The sequence below is a fragment of the Scyliorhinus canicula genome, chromosome 5 (genome assembly GCF_902713615.1).
Source record: "Scyliorhinus canicula chromosome 5, sScyCan1.1, whole genome shotgun sequence".
NCBI lineage: Eukaryota > Metazoa > Chordata > Chondrichthyes > Carcharhiniformes > Scyliorhinidae > Scyliorhinus > Scyliorhinus canicula.
In genome coordinates this window covers 228977041-228994986 of record NC_052150.1, presented here as the reverse complement: position 1 = coordinate 228994986, position 17946 = coordinate 228977041, and the positions used below count along the sequence as shown (strand labels likewise).

Here is a 17946-nt window from a genome sequence, read left to right as displayed (position 1 = left end):
CTGCGGGCTGTAATTGGCACTCCTGGTGGCAGGTGGCGCTGCTCGCTGTTTCCTGCGGGTTGTAATTCGCTCTCCGGGTGGCAGGTGGCGCTGCTCGCTGTTTCCTGCAGGCTGTAATTCGCTCTCCGGGTGGCAGGTGGCGCTGCTGCCCGGTTCCTGCGGGCTGTAATTCGCTCTCCGGGTGGCAGGTGGCGCTGCTGCCCGGTTCCTGCCGGCTGTAATTCGCTCTCCGGGTGGCAGGTGGCGCTGCTGCCCGGTTCCTGCGGGCTGTAATTCGCTCTCCGGGTGGCAGGTAGCGCTGCTGCCCGGTTCCTGCGGGCTGTAATTCGCTCTCCGGGTGGCAGGTGGCGCTGCTGCCCGGTTCCTGCCGGCTGTAATTCGCTGTCCGGTGCACTTGTTGGCGGGCCATTATTTCTAAGAGCGGGCGCGGGCGCACTGCATCTTTGCAGTCAGTTCTCCGGAGAGGTGGTGGCCGCCAATCGGTGAAGGTGACCCGGCGGGAGTTCAGGCTTGCCCTGAGCGCGGGTACTCGGTCCAGAAATTGGCCAGTGAGGAAGGCCCAGTTCCAGAGCCGGTGATGTTTCCTGCGGGCTGTAATTCTCTCTCCGGCTGGCAGGTGGCGCTGCTGTCCGGTTCCTGCCGGCTGTAATTCTCTCTCCGGCTGGCAGGTGGCGCTGCTGTCCGGGTCCTGCCGGCTGTAATTCTCTCTCCGGCTGGCAGGTGCCGCTGCTGTCTGGTTCCTGCCGGCTGTAATTCTCTCCGGGCGGGAGGTGAGCGCTGCTGCCCGGTTCCTGCAGGCTGTACTTCGCTCTCCGGGCGAGAGGTGGCGCTGCTGCCCGGTTCCTGCGGGCTGTACTTCGCTCTCCGGGCGAGAGGTGGCGCTGCTGCCCGGTTCCTGCGGGCTGTAATTCGCTCTGCGGGCAGGAGGTGGCGCTGCTGCCCGGTTCCTGCGGGCTGTAATTCGCTCTCCGGGCAGGAGGTGGCGCTGCTGCCCGGTTCCTGCGGGCTGTAATTCGCTCTGCGGGCAGGAGGTGGCGCGGCTGCCCGGTTCCTGCGGGCTGTAATTCGCTCTCCGGGCAGGAGGTGGCGCTGCTGCCCGGTTCCTGCGGGCTGTAATTCTCTCCGGACGATGCTGCTCGCCGTTTGCTGCAGGACCCTCCCGTCCCTAATTACCCCGGACCCTCCCGTCCCTAATTACCCGGACCCTCCCGTCCCTAATTGCCCCGGACCCTCCCGTCCCTAATTACCCCGGACCCTCCGTCCCTAATTACCCCGGACCCTCCCGTCCCTAATTACCCCGGACCCTCCCGTCCCTAATTACCCCGGACCCTCCCGTCCCTAATTACCCCAGACCCTCCGTCCCTAATTGCCCCAGACCCTCCGTCCCTAATTACCCCGGACCCTCCGTCCCTAATTGCCCCGGACCCTCCCGTCCCTAATTGCCCCGGACCCTCCCGTCCCTAATTACCCCGGACCCTCCCGTCCCTAATTACCCCGGACCCTCCCGTCCCTAATTACCCCGGACCCTCCCGTCCCTAATTACCCCGGACCCTCCCGTCCCTAATTACCCCGGACCCTCCCGTCCCTAATTACCCCGGACCCTCCCGTCCCTAATTACCCCGGACCCTCCCGTCCCTAATTACCCCGGACCCTCCCGTCCCTAATTACCCCGGACCCTCCCGTCCCTAATTACCCCGGACCCTCCCGTCCCTAATTACCCCGGACCCTCCCGTCCCTAATTACCCCGGACCCTCCCGTCCCTAATTACCCCGGACCCTCCCGTCCCTAATTACCCCGGACCCTCCCGTCCCTAATTACCCCGGACCCTCCCGTCCCTAATTACCCCGGACCCTCCCGTCCCTAATTACCCCAGACCCTCCCGTCCCTAATTACCCCAGACCCTCCCGTCCCTAATTACCCCAGACCCTCCCGTCCCTAATTACCCCAGACCCTCCCGTCCCTAATTACCCCAGACCCTCCGGTCCCTAATTACCCCAGACCCTCCGTCCCTAATTACCCCAGACCCTCCGTCCCTAATTACCCGGACCCTCCGTCCCTAATTGCCCCGGACCCTCCCGTCCCTAATTGCCTCGGACCCTCCCGTCCCTAATTGCCCCGGACCCTCCCGTCCCTAATTGCCCCGGACCCTCCCGTCCCTAATTGCCCCGGACCCTCCCGTCCCTAATTGCCCCGGACCCTCCCGTCCCTGATTGCCCCGGACCCTCCCGTCCCTGATTGCCCCGGACCCTCCCGTCCCTGATTGCCCCGGACCCTCCCGTCCCTGATTGCCCCCGACCCTCCCGTCCCTGATTGCCCCGGACCCTCCCGTCCCTGATTGCCCCGGACCCTCCCGTCCCTGATTGCCCCGGACCCTCCCGTCCCTGATTGCCCCGGACCCTCCCGTCCCTGATTGCCCCGGACCCTCCCGTCCCTGATTGCCCCGGACCCTCCCGCCCCTGATTGCCCCGGACCCTCCCGTCCCTGATTGCCCCGGACCCTCCCGTCCCTGATTGCCCCGGACCCTCCCGTCCCTGATTGCCCCGGACCCTCCCGTCCCTGATTGCTCCGGACCCTCCCGTCCCTGATTGCTCCGGACCCTCCCGTCCCTGATTACTCCGGACCCTCCCGTCCCTGATTACTCCGGACCCTCCCGTCCCTGATTCCTCCGGACCCTCCCGTCCCTGATTACTCCGGACCCTCCCGTCCCTGATTACTCCGGACCCTCCCGTCCCTGATTACTCCGGACCCTCCTATCGATAATTATCCCCAGACCCTCCTATCCCTGCTTGACAAATCTTCTGGAATTTTTTGAGGATGTGACCAGTAAGGTGGACAAGGGTGAACCAGTGGCTGTTGTGTATCTGGACTTTCAAAAGGCTTTTGACAGGGTCCCACACACAAGATTAGTGAGAAAAGTTAAAGCTCGTGGTATTCAGGGTAATGTATTGATGTGGATAGTGAACTGGTTGGCAGAAAGAAAGCAGAGTGGGAATAAACGAAGCAGAATGGCAGGCAGCGATTAGTGGGGTACCGCAGGGATCATGGCTGGGATCCTAGTAAGAAATCTTACAACACTGGGTTAAAGTCCAACAGGTTTGTTTCAAACACGAGCTTTCGGAGCGCAGCTCCTTCCTCAGGTGAATGGAGAGGTATGTTCCAGAAACATTTATATAGAAAAAGTCAGAGATGCCAGACAAGGCTTGGAATGCGAGCATTTGCGGGTAATCAAACCTGTTGAACTTTAACCTGGTGTTGTAAGACTTACTGTGGTCACCCCAGTCCAACGCTGGCATCTCCACATCATGGCTGGGATCCTAGCAGTTCACGATATACATTAATAATAACATCATAATCTTTATTAGTGTCACAAGTAGGCTTACATTAACACTGCAATGAAGTCACCGTGAAAAGCCTCTAGTCGCCACATTCCAGTGCCTGTTCGGGTACACAGAGGGAGAATTCAACATGTCCAAATTACCTACCCTGCACGTCTTTCGGGATTTGTGGGAGGAAACCGGAGCACCCGGAGGCAACCCATGCAGACAGGGAGTGAACGTGCAGACTCTGCACAGACAGTGACCCAAGCCGGGAATCGAACCTGGGACCCTGGTGCTGTGAAGCAACAGCGATAACCATTGTGCTACCGTGCGGACAAAGAAAATGCATGCAATATCTCCAAATTTGCAGACGGCACTAAGCTGGGTGGCAGTGTGGCTGTGAGGAGGATGCAAAGAGGCTGCAGGGTGGCTTGGACAGGCTGGCTGAGTGGGCAAATACTTGGCAAAAGCAATATAATGCGGGTAAATGTGAGGTTATCCATCTTGGTGGCAAAAAGAGGAAGGCAGATTATTATCTGCTGTTTAGGAAAAGGGGAAGTGCAACGAGGCCTGGGTGTCGTCGTGGAATGGTCGCTGAAGGTTGGCATGTAGGTACAGCAGGCGGCGAGGAAAGCTAATGGCATGTTGGCCTTCATAGCGAGAGGATTGGAGTATAGGGGTAGGGATGTCTTGCTGTAGTTATACAGGGCCTTAGTGAGGCCACACCTTGAGTATTGTGTGCAGTTTTGGTCTGCTAGTTTGCGGAAGGACATTCTTGCTATTGAGGGTGTCCGGCGAAGGTTCACCCTAATTCCCAGGATGGCAGGACTGACAGATGTCGAAAGACTGGATCGACTGGGCTTGTATTCTCTTGAGTTTAGAAGAATGAGAGGGGATCTCGTAGAAACATATAAAATCTGGGGCAACACGGTATCACAGTGGTTAGCACTGCTGCCTCACAGCGCCGAGGTCCCAGGTTCGATCCCGGCTCTGGGTCACTGTCAGTGTGGAGTTTGCACATTCTCCCCGTGTCTGCGTGGGTTTCGCCCCCACAACCCAAAGATGTGCAAGGTAGGTGGATTGGTCACGCTAAAGTGCCCCTTAATTGGGAAAAATTAATTGGGCACTCGATTTTTTTTTAAATGGAAGAAACATAAAATCCTGATGGGACTGGATAGGTTAGATGTGGGAAGAATGTTCCCGATGTTGGGGACGTCCAGAACTAGGGGTCACGGCCTAAGAATAAGGGGTCAGCCATTCAGGACTGAGATGAGGAAGAACCTCTTCTCTCAGAGAGTTGTGAGGTTGTGGAATTCTCTCCCACAGAAAGCTGTTGGGGGCAGTTTGTTGGATAGATTCAAGAGGGAGTCGGACGTGGCCCTTGCGGCTAAAGGGATCAAGGGATATGGAGAGAAAGTGGGAGTGGGATACTGATCAGCCATGATCATAATGAATGATGGTGCAGGCTCAAAGGGCCGAATGGCATACTCCTGCACCTATTTTCTATGTTTCTATCCCTAATTACCCCCTCAACCTCCTATTGATAATTACCCCCAGACCCTCCCATTCCTAATTACCCCCGGATCATCCCATCCCTAATTACCCCCGGATCCTCTGTCCCTAAATACCCCCGGACCCGCCCATCGATAATTACCCCCGGACCTGCCCATCGATAATTACCCCCGGACCCTCCCATCGATAATTACCCCCAGACCCTCCCATCGATAATTACCCCCAGACCCTCCCATCGATAATTACCCCCGGACCCTCCCATCGATAATTACCCCCGGACCCTCCCATCGATAATTACCCCCGGACCCTCCCATCGATAATTACCCCCGGACCCTCCCATCCCTAATTACCCCCGGACCCTCCCATCCCTAATTACCCCCGGACCCTCCCATCCCTAATTACCCCCGGACCCTCCCATCCCTAATTACCCCCGGACCCTCCCATTGATAATTATCCTGGACCCTCCCATCCCTAATTACCCCCGGACCCTCCCATCCCTAATTACCCCCAGACCCACCCATTGATAATTATCCCGGACCCTCCCATCGATAATTACCCCCGGACCCTCCCATCGATAATTACACCCGGACCCTCCCGTCCCTAATTACCCCCGGACTCTCCCATCCCTAATTACCCCCGGACCCTCCCGTCCCTAATTACCCCCGGACTCTCCCATCCCTAATTACCCCAGGACCCTCCCATTGATAATTACACCCGGACCCTCCCGTCCCTAATTACCCTGGACCCTCCCGTCCCTAATTACCCCCAAACCCTCCCATCCCTAATTACCCCCAGATCCTCCCCCCCCACCCCTAATTACCCCCAGATGCTCCCATTGATAATTACAAAGAACAAAGAAAAGTACAGCACAGGAACAGACCCTTCGGCCCTCCAAGCCCGTGCCGACCATGCTGCCCGACTAAACTACAATCTTCTACACTTCCAGGGTCCGTATCCCTCTATTCCCATCCTATTCATGTATTTATCAAGATGCCCCTTAAATGTCACTATCGTCCCTGCTTCCACCACCTCCTCCAGCAGCGAGTTCCAGGCACCCACTACCCTCTGTGTAAAAAAAAAAAAAAACCTGCCTCGTACATCTCCTCTAAACCTTGCCCCTCGCACCTTAAACCTATGCCCCCTAGTAATTGACCCCTCTACCCTGGGGAAAAGCCTCTGACTATCCACTCTGTCTATGCCCCTCATAATACTGTAAACCTCTATCGCGCCCCTCAACCTCCGTCGTTCCAGTGAGAACAAACCGAGTTTATTCAACCTCTCCTCATAGCTAATGCCCTCCATACCAGGCAACATCCTGGTAAATCTCTTCTGCACCCTCTCTAAATCCTCCACATTCTTCTGGTAGTGTGGCGACCAGAATTGAACACTATACTCCAAGCGTGGCCTAACTGAGGTTCTATACAGCTGCAACATGACTTGCCAATTCTTATACTCAATGCCCCGGCCAATGAAGGTAAGCATGCCGTATGCCTTCTTGACTACCTTCTCCACCTGAGTTGCCCCTTTCAGTGACCTGTGGACCTGTACACCTAGATCTCTATGACTTTCAATACTCTTGAGGGTTCTACCATTCACTGTATATTCCCTACCTGCATTAGACCTTCCAAAATGCATTACCTCACATTTGTCCAGATTAAACTACATCTGCCATCTCTCCGCCCAAGTCTCCAAACAATCTAAATCCTGCTGTATCCTCTGACAGTCCTCATCGCTAGCCGCAATTCCACCAACCTTTGTGTCGTCTGCAAACTTACTAATCAGACCAGTTACATTTTCCTCCAAATCATTTAAATATACTACAAACAGCAAAGGTCCCAGCACTGATCCCTGCTGAACACCACTAGTCACAGCCCTCTAATTAGAAAAGCACCCTTCCATTGCTACTCTCTGCCTTCTATGACCCAGCCAGTTCTGTATCACCTTGCCAGCTCACCCCTGATCCCATGTGACTTCACCTTTTGTACCAGTCTGCCATGAGGGACCTTGTCAAAGGCCTTACTGAAGTCCATACAGACAACATCCACTGCCCTACCTACATCAATCATCTTTGTGACCTCTTCGAAAAACTCTATCAAGTTAGTGAGACACGACCTCCCCTTCACAAAACCATGCTGCCTCTCACTAATACGTCCATTTGCTTCCAAATGGGAGTAGATCCTGTCTTGAAGAATTCTCTCCAGTAATTTCCCTACTACTGACGTAAGGCTCACCGGCCTGGAGTTCCCTGGATTATCCTTGCTACCCTTCTTAAACAAAGGAACAACATTGGCTATTCTCCAGTCCTCCGGGACATCACCTGAAGACAGTGAGGATGCAAAGATTTCTGTCAAGGCCTCAGCAATTTCCTCTCTTGCCTCCTTTGGTATTCTGGGGTAGATCCCATCAGGCCCTGGGGACTTATCTACCTTAATATTTTTCAAGACGCCCAACACCTCGTCTTTTTGGATCTCAATGTGACCCAGGCTATCTACACACCCTTCTCCAGACTCAACATCCACCAATTCCTTCTCTTTGGTGAATACTGATACAAAGTATTCATTTAGTACCTCGCCCATTTCCTCTGGCTCCACACATAAATTCCCTCCCCTGTCCTTCAGTGGGCCAAACCTTTCCCTGGCTACCCTCTTGCTTTTTATGTACGTGTAAAAAGCCTTGGGACTTTCCTTAACCCTATTTGCCAATGACTTTGTGACCCCTTCTAGCCCTCCTGACTCCTTGCTTAAGTTCCTTCCTACTTTCCTTATATTCCACACAGCATTCGTCTGTTCCCGGCCTTCTAGCCCTGACAAATGCCTCCTTTTTCTTTTTGATGAGGCCTACAATATCCAAGGTTCCTGAAATTTGCCGTATTTATCCTTCTTCCGCACAGGAACATGCCGGTCCTGAATTCCTTTCAACTGACACTTGAAAGCCTCCCACATGTCAGATGTTGATTTACCCTCAAACATCCGCCCCCAATCTAGGTTCTTCAGTTCCCGCCTAATATTGTTATAATTAGCCTTCCCCCAATTTAGCACATTCACCCTCGGATCACTCTTATCCTTGTCCATCAGCACTTTAAAACTTACTGAATTGTGGTCACTGTTCCCGAAATGCTCCCCTACTGAAATTTCTGCCACCTGGCCAGGCTCATTCCTCAATAGCAGGTCCAGTATAGCCCCTTCCCTAGTTGGGCTATCTACATATTGTTTTAAGAAGCCCTCCTGGATGCTCCTTACAAACTGCCCCATCCAAGACCCTAGCACTAAGTGAGTCCCAGTCAATATTGGGGAAGTTGCAATCTCCCATCACAACAACCCTGTTGTTTTTACTCTTTTCCAAAATCTGTCTACCTATCTGCTCTTCTATCTCCTGCTGGCTGTTGGGAGGTCTATAGTAAACCCCCGACATTGTGACTGCAGCCTTCTTATTCCTGATCTCTACCCATATAGCCTCACTGCCCTCTGAGGTGTCCTCCCGTAGTATAGCTCTGATATTCCCCCTAACCAGTAGCGCAACTCCTCCACCCCTTTTACATCCCCCTCTATCCCGCCTGAAACATCTAAATCCTGGAACGTTTAGCTGCCAATCCTGTCCTTCCCTCAGCCAGGTCTCTGTAATGGCAACAACATCATAGAGCTTGGATTAGTCCTTGGAACTAAGTTCATCTGCCTTACCTGTTATACTTCCTGCATTAAAACATATACAATTCAGGCCACCAGACCTGCTGTGTTCAGCAACATCTCCCTGTCTGCTCTTCCTCAGAGCCACACTGGCCCTATTCCCTAGTTCTCCTTCAATGCTTTCACTTTCTGACCTATTGCTCCGGTACCCATCCCCCTGCCATACTAGTTTAAACCCTCCCGTGTGACACTGCCCCAGGACCCTCCTATCGATAATTACCCCCAGACCCTCCCATTGATAATTACCCCCGGACCCTCCCATTGATAATTACCCCCGGACCCTCCCATTGATAATTACCCCCGGACCCTCCCATTGATAATTACCCCCGGACCCTCCCATTGATAATTACCCCCGGACCCTCCCATTGATAATTACCCCCGGACCCTCCCATTGATAATTACCCCCGGACCCTCCCATTGATAATTACCCTGGACCCCCCATTGATAATTACCCCCGGACCCTCCCATTGATAATTACCCCTGGACCCTCCCATAGATAATTACCCCCGGACCCTCCCATTGATAATTACCCCGCACCCTCCTGTCCGTAATTGCCCGTGGACCCTCTGTCCATGATTACCCCCGGACCCTCCCGTCCCTGATTACCCCCGGACCCTCCCGTCCCTGATTACACCGGACCCTCTGTCCCTGATTACCCCCGGACCCTCCCGTCCCTGATTACCCCCGGACCCTCCCGTCCCTGATTACCCCCGGACCCGCCCGTCCCTGATTACCCCCGGACCCTCCCGTCCCTGATTACCCCCGGACCCTCCCGTCCCTGATTACCCCCGGACCCTCCCGTCCCTGATTACCCCCGGACCCTCCCGTCCCTGATTACCCCCGGACCCTCCCGTCCCTGATTACCCCCGGACCCTCCCGTCCCTGATTACCCCCGGACCCTCCCGTCCCTGATTACCCCCGGACCCTCCCGTCCCTGATTACCCCCGGACCCTCCCGTCCCTGATTACCCCCGGACCCTCCCGTCCCTGATTACCCCCGGACCCTCCCGTCCCTGATTACCCCCGGACCCTCCCGTCCCTGATTACCCCCGGACCCTCCCGTCCCTGATTACCCCCGGACCCTCCCATCCCTGATTACCCCCGGACCCTCCCATCCCTGATTACACCCGGACCCTCCCATCCCTGATTACACCCGGACCCTCCGTCCCTGATTACCCCCGGACCCTCCCATCCCTGATTACACCCGGACCCTCCGTCCCTGATTACCCCCGGACCCTGTGTCCCTAATTACCCCCGGACCCTGTGTCCCTAATTATCCCTGGACTGAGTGACCTGCTCAGCTATTTTAATGGTCATCATTAGCATTTTGTTGAATACCCCAGGTTCCCTGGAGCATCACGCTGGGTCTCCACTCCAGTGACTATGTCACTCCCCCTCCACCCCTCTCCTCAGTCCATTCACCAGGGGCTGGTTTAGCTCACTGGGCTAAATCGCTGGCTTTTAAAGCAGACCAAGGCAGGCCAGCAGCACGGTTCAACTCCCATACCAGCCTCCCTGAACAGGCGCCGGAATGTGGCGACTAGGGGCTTTTCACAGTAACTTCATTGAAGCCTACTCGTGACAATAAAGCGATTTTCATTTCATTTCAGTTGGAAGAGTTTGTCCCTATCGATTATTGAAATGTCTGGGAAAATACTCTGGTCTTTCTTGGATTTGTGCAGTGTTCACCAATCTGAGCCTTTCTGTTTCTAGAATTCAGTGTTCGTGTTGTAATTATTGAAGGGGTGCCATCGACCATGGGGTGTGTGAAGCTGATATCTAAAGACAGGGAGTGGAGCCTGGTCATCACCAGCTCGCTGTTGTGTGCCGCAGCATTGACAGCGACTCACCGTACTCGTAAGGTAGGAGTCTTCACGGCACAATCAACGCCCTGGAATATGGCAGGAAGGATATGGTCACTCTGAGTGTACAAGAGAATAATCATAATCTTTATTGTCACAAGTAGGCTTATATTAACACTGCAATGAATTTACTGTGAAAAGCCCCTAGTCGCCACACTCCGCTGCCTGTTCGGGTACACAGAGGGAGAATTCAGAATGTCCAATTCACCTATGGGTGGCACAGTGGTTAGCACTGTTGCTCCATAAGACCAGGGTCCCAGGTTCGATTCCTGTCACTGTCCCTGTCTGTGCGGAGTCTGCACGTTCTCCCCGTGTCTGCGTGGGTTTCCTCCGGGTGCTCCGGTTTCCTCCCACAAGTCCCGAAAGACGTGCTGTTAGGTATATTGGACATTCGGAATTCTCCCTCCGTGTACCCGAACAGGCGCCGGAATGTGGCAACTAGGGGATTTTCACAGTAACTTCATTGCAGTGTTAATGTAAACCTACTTGTGACAATAAAGATTATTATAACAAGCACCTGTTTTGGGATTTGTTGGGAGGAAACTGGAGCACCCAGAGAAAAGCTGGAGAATTTTAACAATGCAAGATTGGATGAGCTAGGGTTGTTTGCCTTGGCACAGAGGAGGCTGAAGAGAGATTTAATCGAGGTATAAAATTCTCAGGGGTCGGGATTAGTGCTTCTCAAACTATTTTTTCCGCTGTGACCCCATTTCGCTCGTGGTGTGAGCAGAGGGGAAATGGGGGGGCGGTTGCAAACTCTATTTAAAGAGGCCTCATAGCCAATCCCCAGACAGAATGGACAGGAGGGTCCTAATCCTTTATGAACATACAAGTTAGGTGCTTTAGTAGACCGTTTGGCCTTGGAGCCTGCTCCAACATTCACTAAGATAGAAAGGTCAATAAAAGCTTTGGTTTGAGTCCAATATGAAGACAGTAACCTGATGAGAGCCAATAGTGATAACGTGAAGAGTGATTGTGCATTGACAGTGCCCCAGAATGTCTCCAATATCTTTGTGTTATTCCGCAGGTAAACTTGGGCTCTGCCGCTGGCTTCCTCATGCAGGCCTGCGCGGGAGCCGTCAGCGTCGTCCATTCGTACAGTGAGGAGCCGCCTGCTGTGCTCAGCACCAGCCTGCGGGAGGTGAGCTGGGTCTCCATGGTCATCGGACTGCCTCTTGTCTCTTTCGGTTTCCACTGGCTCAATGACGACTGGCTAGCGGCTAACTCCGCAATGGCTGGCGGGATCCTGGCCGCAGCCTGCTCCGGGAATCTGGCCGAGGAGGGTCGGGAGGCAGCAGTCAGGCTGGCCATAGCTGCTCCCATCCTCTCTGTCTTCACCGTCTGCCTCTTTACTGTCAATCTGTACGGCATTGTGGGCAGCCTTGCCATCTGCCTGGTGGGCGTGGTGTCGGAGTTGGAGCTGGGTGGGCTGTTGGGGCTGAAGAAAGTGGATGTCCAGAATGTCCTGCTGACCTCTGGGGTCGTGGCGTTGCAGCGGGCACTGGGAACACAGTACGGGGCAGAGTCAATGTGACCCTCACTCTGTCACCATGCAGGAATCGCCAAAGGGGATCAGAATGATCCTGACTCTTGACCTGACTGATATGAGGCCGAATACGCTGGACAAGTTGAACTTTACCTCCTAGGCTCTGACACCAGGATATTGTGCGGTCAGTTACAGACTGATCAGCAAACGCTCAGCTCTGTCAAAGAAAGGGGAGGAAGTGACCATTGGGCAGTGCGATGGACTCTCAGTCCCTGTGAGTTCCCAGCAACTCACCAGAGTTAGAGAGTCGCTAAGTTCACGTTAGGATCATCCAACAAAATTCACTGTCGAACGGCACAGTGGTTAGCACTACTGACTCTCAGCACCAGGCACCCAGGTTCAATTCTGGCCTTGGGTGACTGTGGAGTTTGCACTTTCACCCCGTGTCTGCGTTGGTTCCTCCGGGTGCTCCGGTTTCCTCCAACAAGTTGAGTGATGTGCAGGTTAGGTCAATGTTCAATTGCCCCTCGTGCCCAGGGATGTGCAGGTTAGGTCAATGGGGTTACAGGGATAGGGGAGAGGGGCATGGGCAGAGTGCTCATTTGAAGGGTCGGTGCAGACTCAATGGGCCGAATGGTCTCCTTCTGCACTGTAGGGATTCTATAGTCACTGTATTGTAATATTTAATTGGTTTCATTCCCCAATAACATTCTTGTATGTTTTGGTTTATCTGAATCTCTGATTTTCTGTTCCTGTCCTTCCCAATAGGTGTGGGTGGCACAAAGTGTGATTTCAGTCCCATGTTCCAGTCCCATTCCTAACTTACTTGCAAAATATTGGCATGGAAGACAGAGAGCAAATTGCTGGATGCAATTGTAGGTCAGAATGGCAGGAGCTTCACTCTGTATCTAACCCCGTGCTGTACCTATCCTGGGAGTGTTTGATGAGGACAGTGTAGAGGGAGCTTTACTCTGTATCTAACCCCGTGCTGCACCTGTCCTGGGAGTGTTTTATGGGGACAGTGTGGAGGGAGCTTTACTCTGTATCTAACCCCGTGCTGTACCTGTCCTGGGAGTGTTTGATGGGGACAGTGTAGAGGGAGCTTCACTCTGTATCTAACCCCGTGCTGTACCTGTTCTGGGAGTGTTTGATGGGGACAGTGTAGAGGGAGCTTTATTCTGTATCGAACCCCGTGCTGTACCTGCCCTGGGAGTGTTTGATGGGGACAGTGTGGGGGGAGCTTTACCCTGTATCTAACCCCGTGCTGTACCTGTCCTGGGAGTGTTTGATGGGGACAGTGTAGAGGGAGCTTTACTCTGTATCTAATCCCGTGCTGTACCTGTCCTGGGAGTGTTTGATGGGGACAGTGTAGAGGGAGCCTTACTCTGTATCTAATCCCGTGCTGTACCTGTCCTGGGAGTGTTTGATGAGGACAGTGTAGAGGGAGCTTTACTCTGTATCTAACCCCGTGCTGTACCTGTCCTGGGAGTGTTTGATGGGGACAGTGGCCATGGCTGAGAGTGTTAAACTGTTTACTGTGGTTTGTGCCACAACTCATTTTACTCTCATGACTTCCCCAAAGCTTGCCCTTGATGTAAGGTCCATAGAAACTCTGCAGTGCAGAAGGAGTACAGACAGTCACCTGAGGCCGGAATTAAACCCGGGTGCCTGGCGCTGTGAGGCAGCAGCGCGAACCTCTGTGCCACGGGAAACATTTACTCTGTTTTTCTCCCCAAAGATGCTGCCAGACGAGTGGGGCATTCCCAATGTTTTATGATTTCCTTTCTGGTTTCCAGAATCCCAGTTTTTTTTGTGGTATATTTTGGCGCATCCCTGATTTGTGTTGTATGTTACCAGCGGTATTCATCCTCTGCTTTTAAACGCTACCTAAAACCGGCCTCTTTAACCAGGTTTTTGATCACCTGCCCTACTTTACCCTTTGGCTCTGTGTCAGTTTCTGTCTGCACTCCTGTGAAATACTTTGCAACATTTTACTGTATCAAAGGTGTTATATCAATGTAGCCTTTCTGCCTCAATCCAAAACATTCAGCTGTCTGTCTTTCCTCTATTCAGTATCTGCACTGTTTATTTCTTTATCAATATTTCCCCATATGAATTGTAAACTGAACAGCAATAGTGAGAGGAAGCACATTGTCGCAATGCACTGTTCTTGTATAAATAAAAACCATTTGAAATTATCACACCAATCTGATGATTTGTTCAACTGTAACATTGTTGAATCGTCCATACCCATCATCCTGCAGCTCCATGTTTTAATCCTTCCAAACAGGTTTCCACCCGTCTCTAAGGAAAGATATACTGGAATAGGAGGCATTCAGAGAAGGTTCACTGGGTTGCTCCCGGGTATGGAGGGATTTTCTCAATGAGGAGAGGTTGAGCAGGTTAACAATAATCTTTATTATTCTCACAAGTTGACTTACATTAACATTGCAATAGAGGGCAGCACAGTGGTTAGCATTGCAGTCTCACGGCGCCGAGGTCCCAGGTTTGATCCCAGCTCTGGGACACTGCCCGTCTGGAGTTTGCACATTCTCCCCGTGCTTGCGTGGGTTTCACCCCTCACAACCCAAAAGATGTGCAGGATAGGTCGATTGGCCACGCTAAAATTGCCCCTTAATTGGGAAAAAAAAATGAGTTGGGTATTCCAAATTAAAAAGAAAAAATTAAACACTGCAATGAAGTTGCTGTGAAAAATCCCTAGTTGCCCCACTCCTGCGCCTGTTCGGGTATACTGAGGGAGAATTCAGAATGTCCAAATTACCTATTAGCATGTCTTTCGGGACTTGTGGGAGGAAACCCAAGCAGACACGGGGAGAACGTGCAGACTCCGCACAGACAGTGACGCAAGTCGGGACTCGAACCTGGTACCTGTGATGCAACAGTGCTAACCACTGTGCTACAGAGCCGCCCCTGTCCTCATTGCCGTTTCGAAGAATGAGATGTGACCTTGTTGAGACATATCGGATTCTCAGGGGCTTTGACAGGGTCGTGCTGAGAGATTGTTTCACCTTGTGGGAGAGTCTCGGACCAGAGGGCAGAATCTCAGAGTAAGGGGTCACCCATTTCAGACAGAGATGAGGAGGAATGTCTTCTGTCAGAGGGGAGTGAATCTGTGGAATTCATTACCACACAGAGCTGTAGCGGCTGGGTCGTTACCACACAGAGCTGTAGAGGCTGGGTCGTTAAGTATGTTCAAGGCTGAGAGATTTTTAATCAGTGAGGAAATCAAGGGAAATAAGGTGGGAAAGTGGAGTTGAAATTATCCAGATTAGTCATGATCTCATTAAATGGTGGAGCAGACTCGATGGGCTGAATGGTCTACTTCTGCTCACACGTCTTATAGTCCACCCCACCACAGTACTGAAACGGTTATTATAAAAGTCACAAATCTACATCCACTGAGACTGAAAAAGGTAAACTTTCCCTCCCTGCTCATCCTTCATGACCTGCTTTCAACACCATTGATCACATCACCCTCCTCAAATCTCTTTTCACTGTTGTACAGCCGAGTGGGACTGCTATCATCCGATTCCATTCTTATCTATCAATCTCTTCCCATTCTTACTGTCACCCAAGGATCAGTCTACGCCCCCTCCTTCCTGTTTCTCATCTAGACGCCAGCCTATCAGTGACATCACCGAAGGCTCCGTGTTAGTTTTCACACGTACATTGAAAATGCCCAGCTCTATTTCATCACTTCTGATCATGATTATCAGACTACTTATCAAACATCCAGTATTGGATGAGCAGAAAGTTTGTCCAATTAAATATTGGGAAGATTAAGTCATTGTTTTAGGGTCGCCAGTCCAAGCTCAGTTGTGTAGCTACTGACTTCATCCCTTTCTCTGGCAACAAAGCAAGGTTAAAGGTTAAGCTAGTCTGCTCACAACCTTGGTGTCACATTTGGTCACGAGATGATCCTCTGATCTACTTTAAGACCATCTATTTCCACCTCTAACGTTACCCGACTTTGCCCCTGTCGAAGCTAATCAGCTGCTGAAACCAACATCCATGTCCTTGTCACCTCCCATTTTAACTATTTCATTGCTCCCCTGGCCAGCCTCCCATCTCCCACCCATCAGAAACTTCATCCAAAACTGCTGTCCGTGTTCCTGGATTCCAGCAAACTCTGTTCACTCATAGATTCCCTACAGTGCAGAAGGAGGTTATTCGGCCCATTGGTTCTGCACCGACCCTCCAAAAGTGCAGCCTACCTAGAGCCACACCCCGGAACCCACCTAACCTTTGGACACAAAGGGACAATTTGGCCTGGCCAATCCACCTAACCTGCACATCTTTCGACCTATCACCCCTGTGTTTGCTGGCCCACACTGACCTCTGGCTTGGCAACGTCTCCATTTTACAAATTCATACATGGTTCATATCATCATGGCCATCTGTCCCAACCTGTCTCTGTGATCGCTATCTCTGCAGTGCAGAAAGAGGCCATTCGGCCCATTGAGTCTGCACCGACCGTTCGAAAGACCACCCGACCTAGGGCCAATCTCCTTGCTCTATTCCTGTGACCCTCGCCCTAAGGGGCCATTTAACATGGCCACTCCACCAAAGTGGCACACATTTGGGAGTGTAGTCAACCCTCACCTTTTGCTGACCCCCCGGGGATGTGAGCCACGAGTGGTGATCAGTTTCCACCAGATCACCTGATTCTGCAGAACTCTAGGGAATGAGCCCCTTCCACTCGGTGACGTTGAGTACTGCTGAATGGTAGTAAGCAGCACACACGCAGCAAAGCATGAATGAACGGGGGCGGGAGTGGAGTGCGGGCCTTCGGCGACGTCATGGCGCGTGAAACCCCGCCCCACCCATCTCCCCCAATCGGCCGCCTGCTCGGAATTGCCCAATCCGACGGCGGCTTTCCCGCTTTCGGGGGGGCGGGGCCTTCTCCGGCCACCCCGCTCAAAGAGAGCGTCGGCTATTGGTCGCAGCGAGTAAGAAGGCGGTCGCGGATTGGCGGGACGCGGATGGCGCGCGTCACAGAAGGAGGAGACGAAAAGAAGAAGAAAAACAAAGATGGCGGCATGAGGCCATTCCCCTCCCCCTCCCTCCCACCACGAACACCCGGCTCGCTCAGCAGCGACAGGCGGCGGCGGCCCAGGAGGAGGCAAAAGACGCCGTTGACCTCAGAAATACACTAAAGACCCATTTTTAATTAAAACGACAACTTTTCAGAGAACATTGTGTGAGGGGGGGAAAAAAAAAATCGCCGTTTAAAAAAAAAAGAAATAAGAGATTAAAATGTCGGCTGTGGAGGAGAGAGAGCCGGCGCCTGCGGCATCCTCAGCGGCGGCGGGGGGAGGAGGAGCGGCGGCAGCAGCGATGATGGCGGCCTCGGGCCCCTCCGAGCCCCTGCACCCGGCCCAGGAGCTCAACCACCCGGAGCTGGAGGAAGGGCCCAGCTCCAAGAAGCGGGCCCGGCTGGAGGCCGAGTCGGTCGGCGGCGGCGGCTCGGCGGGCGGAGCGGCGCCCGGGGCCAAGCCCGGCGTCGAGCACAAGCTGGAGGAGAGGCTGTACTCGGTGCTGTGCTGCACCGTGTGCCTGGACCTGCCCAAAGCTTCAGTCTACCAGGTACACCGGGGATGGGGGGCGGCGGGAGAGACGGAGAGAGACCGGGGCCGCTGCGGGGGGCACACCACCCCCTTAAAACAGCCCCGATTCCCCACCCCCTCCTCAACCCAGAGGGGCCATCCCACTGGGCTGCTGCTGTGTGTGTTTGCAGCTGTGTTTTCAAACGTGATAATGTCATTTAATATATATTAGATATAAAATATTGTCATCATGAGATTGCAACACTACTTCACAGAGCACTGTAAAAGATCATTGTGTGTGAGCGTTCGTACATAACCTCCTCCTGTGTGGTTATGTTTTATAGATGTGATTGAGGTCATCACATGTAAAATGTGGTTACATAACTACACAGCAACCTGTCTTTTAAATTATTATTTATACACACATAGGTGTGTCGGTGGGTTATTTGGTTTCTGGCAATTAACTGGATGGATGGATTGGGGTGGGGGTGGTGTGTCAGTGGGGTATTTGGATCTGGCA

At 53.0% G+C, this 17946-nt stretch overlaps 2 protein-coding genes across 3 annotated transcripts in view; both read left to right on the top strand.

Annotated features, from left to right (window-relative positions):
- The first annotated feature begins 420 nt into the window (after positions 1 to 420).
- LOC119966651 lies at positions 421 to 12338 on the top strand. Its single transcript, XM_038798707.1, has 3 exons — positions 421 to 548; positions 10225 to 10373; positions 11401 to 12338. Exons 2-3 carry the CDS (start codon positions 10269 to 10271, stop codon positions 11905 to 11907), a joined length of 612 nt encoding a protein of 203 aa, XP_038654635.1. The 5' UTR covers positions 421 to 548; positions 10225 to 10268; the 3' UTR covers positions 11908 to 12338.
- A 4552-nt stretch (positions 12339 to 16890) lies between these two features.
- cyhr1 (cysteine/histidine-rich 1) overlaps positions 16891 to 17946 on the top strand; it is a 184866-nt gene continuing 183810 nt past the window's right edge. For both annotated transcript variants that reach the window (XM_038798706.1, XM_038798705.1), the window contains exon 1: positions 16891 to 17466. In XM_038798706.1, coding sequence (XP_038654634.1) covers positions 17137 to 17466 — 330 coding nt within the window. In that variant the 5' untranslated portion in view covers positions 16891 to 17136. The remainder of the gene's footprint in view (positions 17467 to 17946) is intronic.

Excerpts from the sequence above, each read along its gene's own strand:
- LOC119966651 (XM_038798707.1), top strand. The coding sequence starts at position 10,269 with ATGGGGTGTGTGAAGCTGATATCTAAAGACAGGGAGTGGAGCCTGGTC. Across the intron at positions 10,374-11,400 it reads CGACTCACCGTACTCGTAAG|GTAAACTTGGGCTCTGCCGC; the intron begins GTAGGAGTCTTC and ends GTTATTCCGCAG.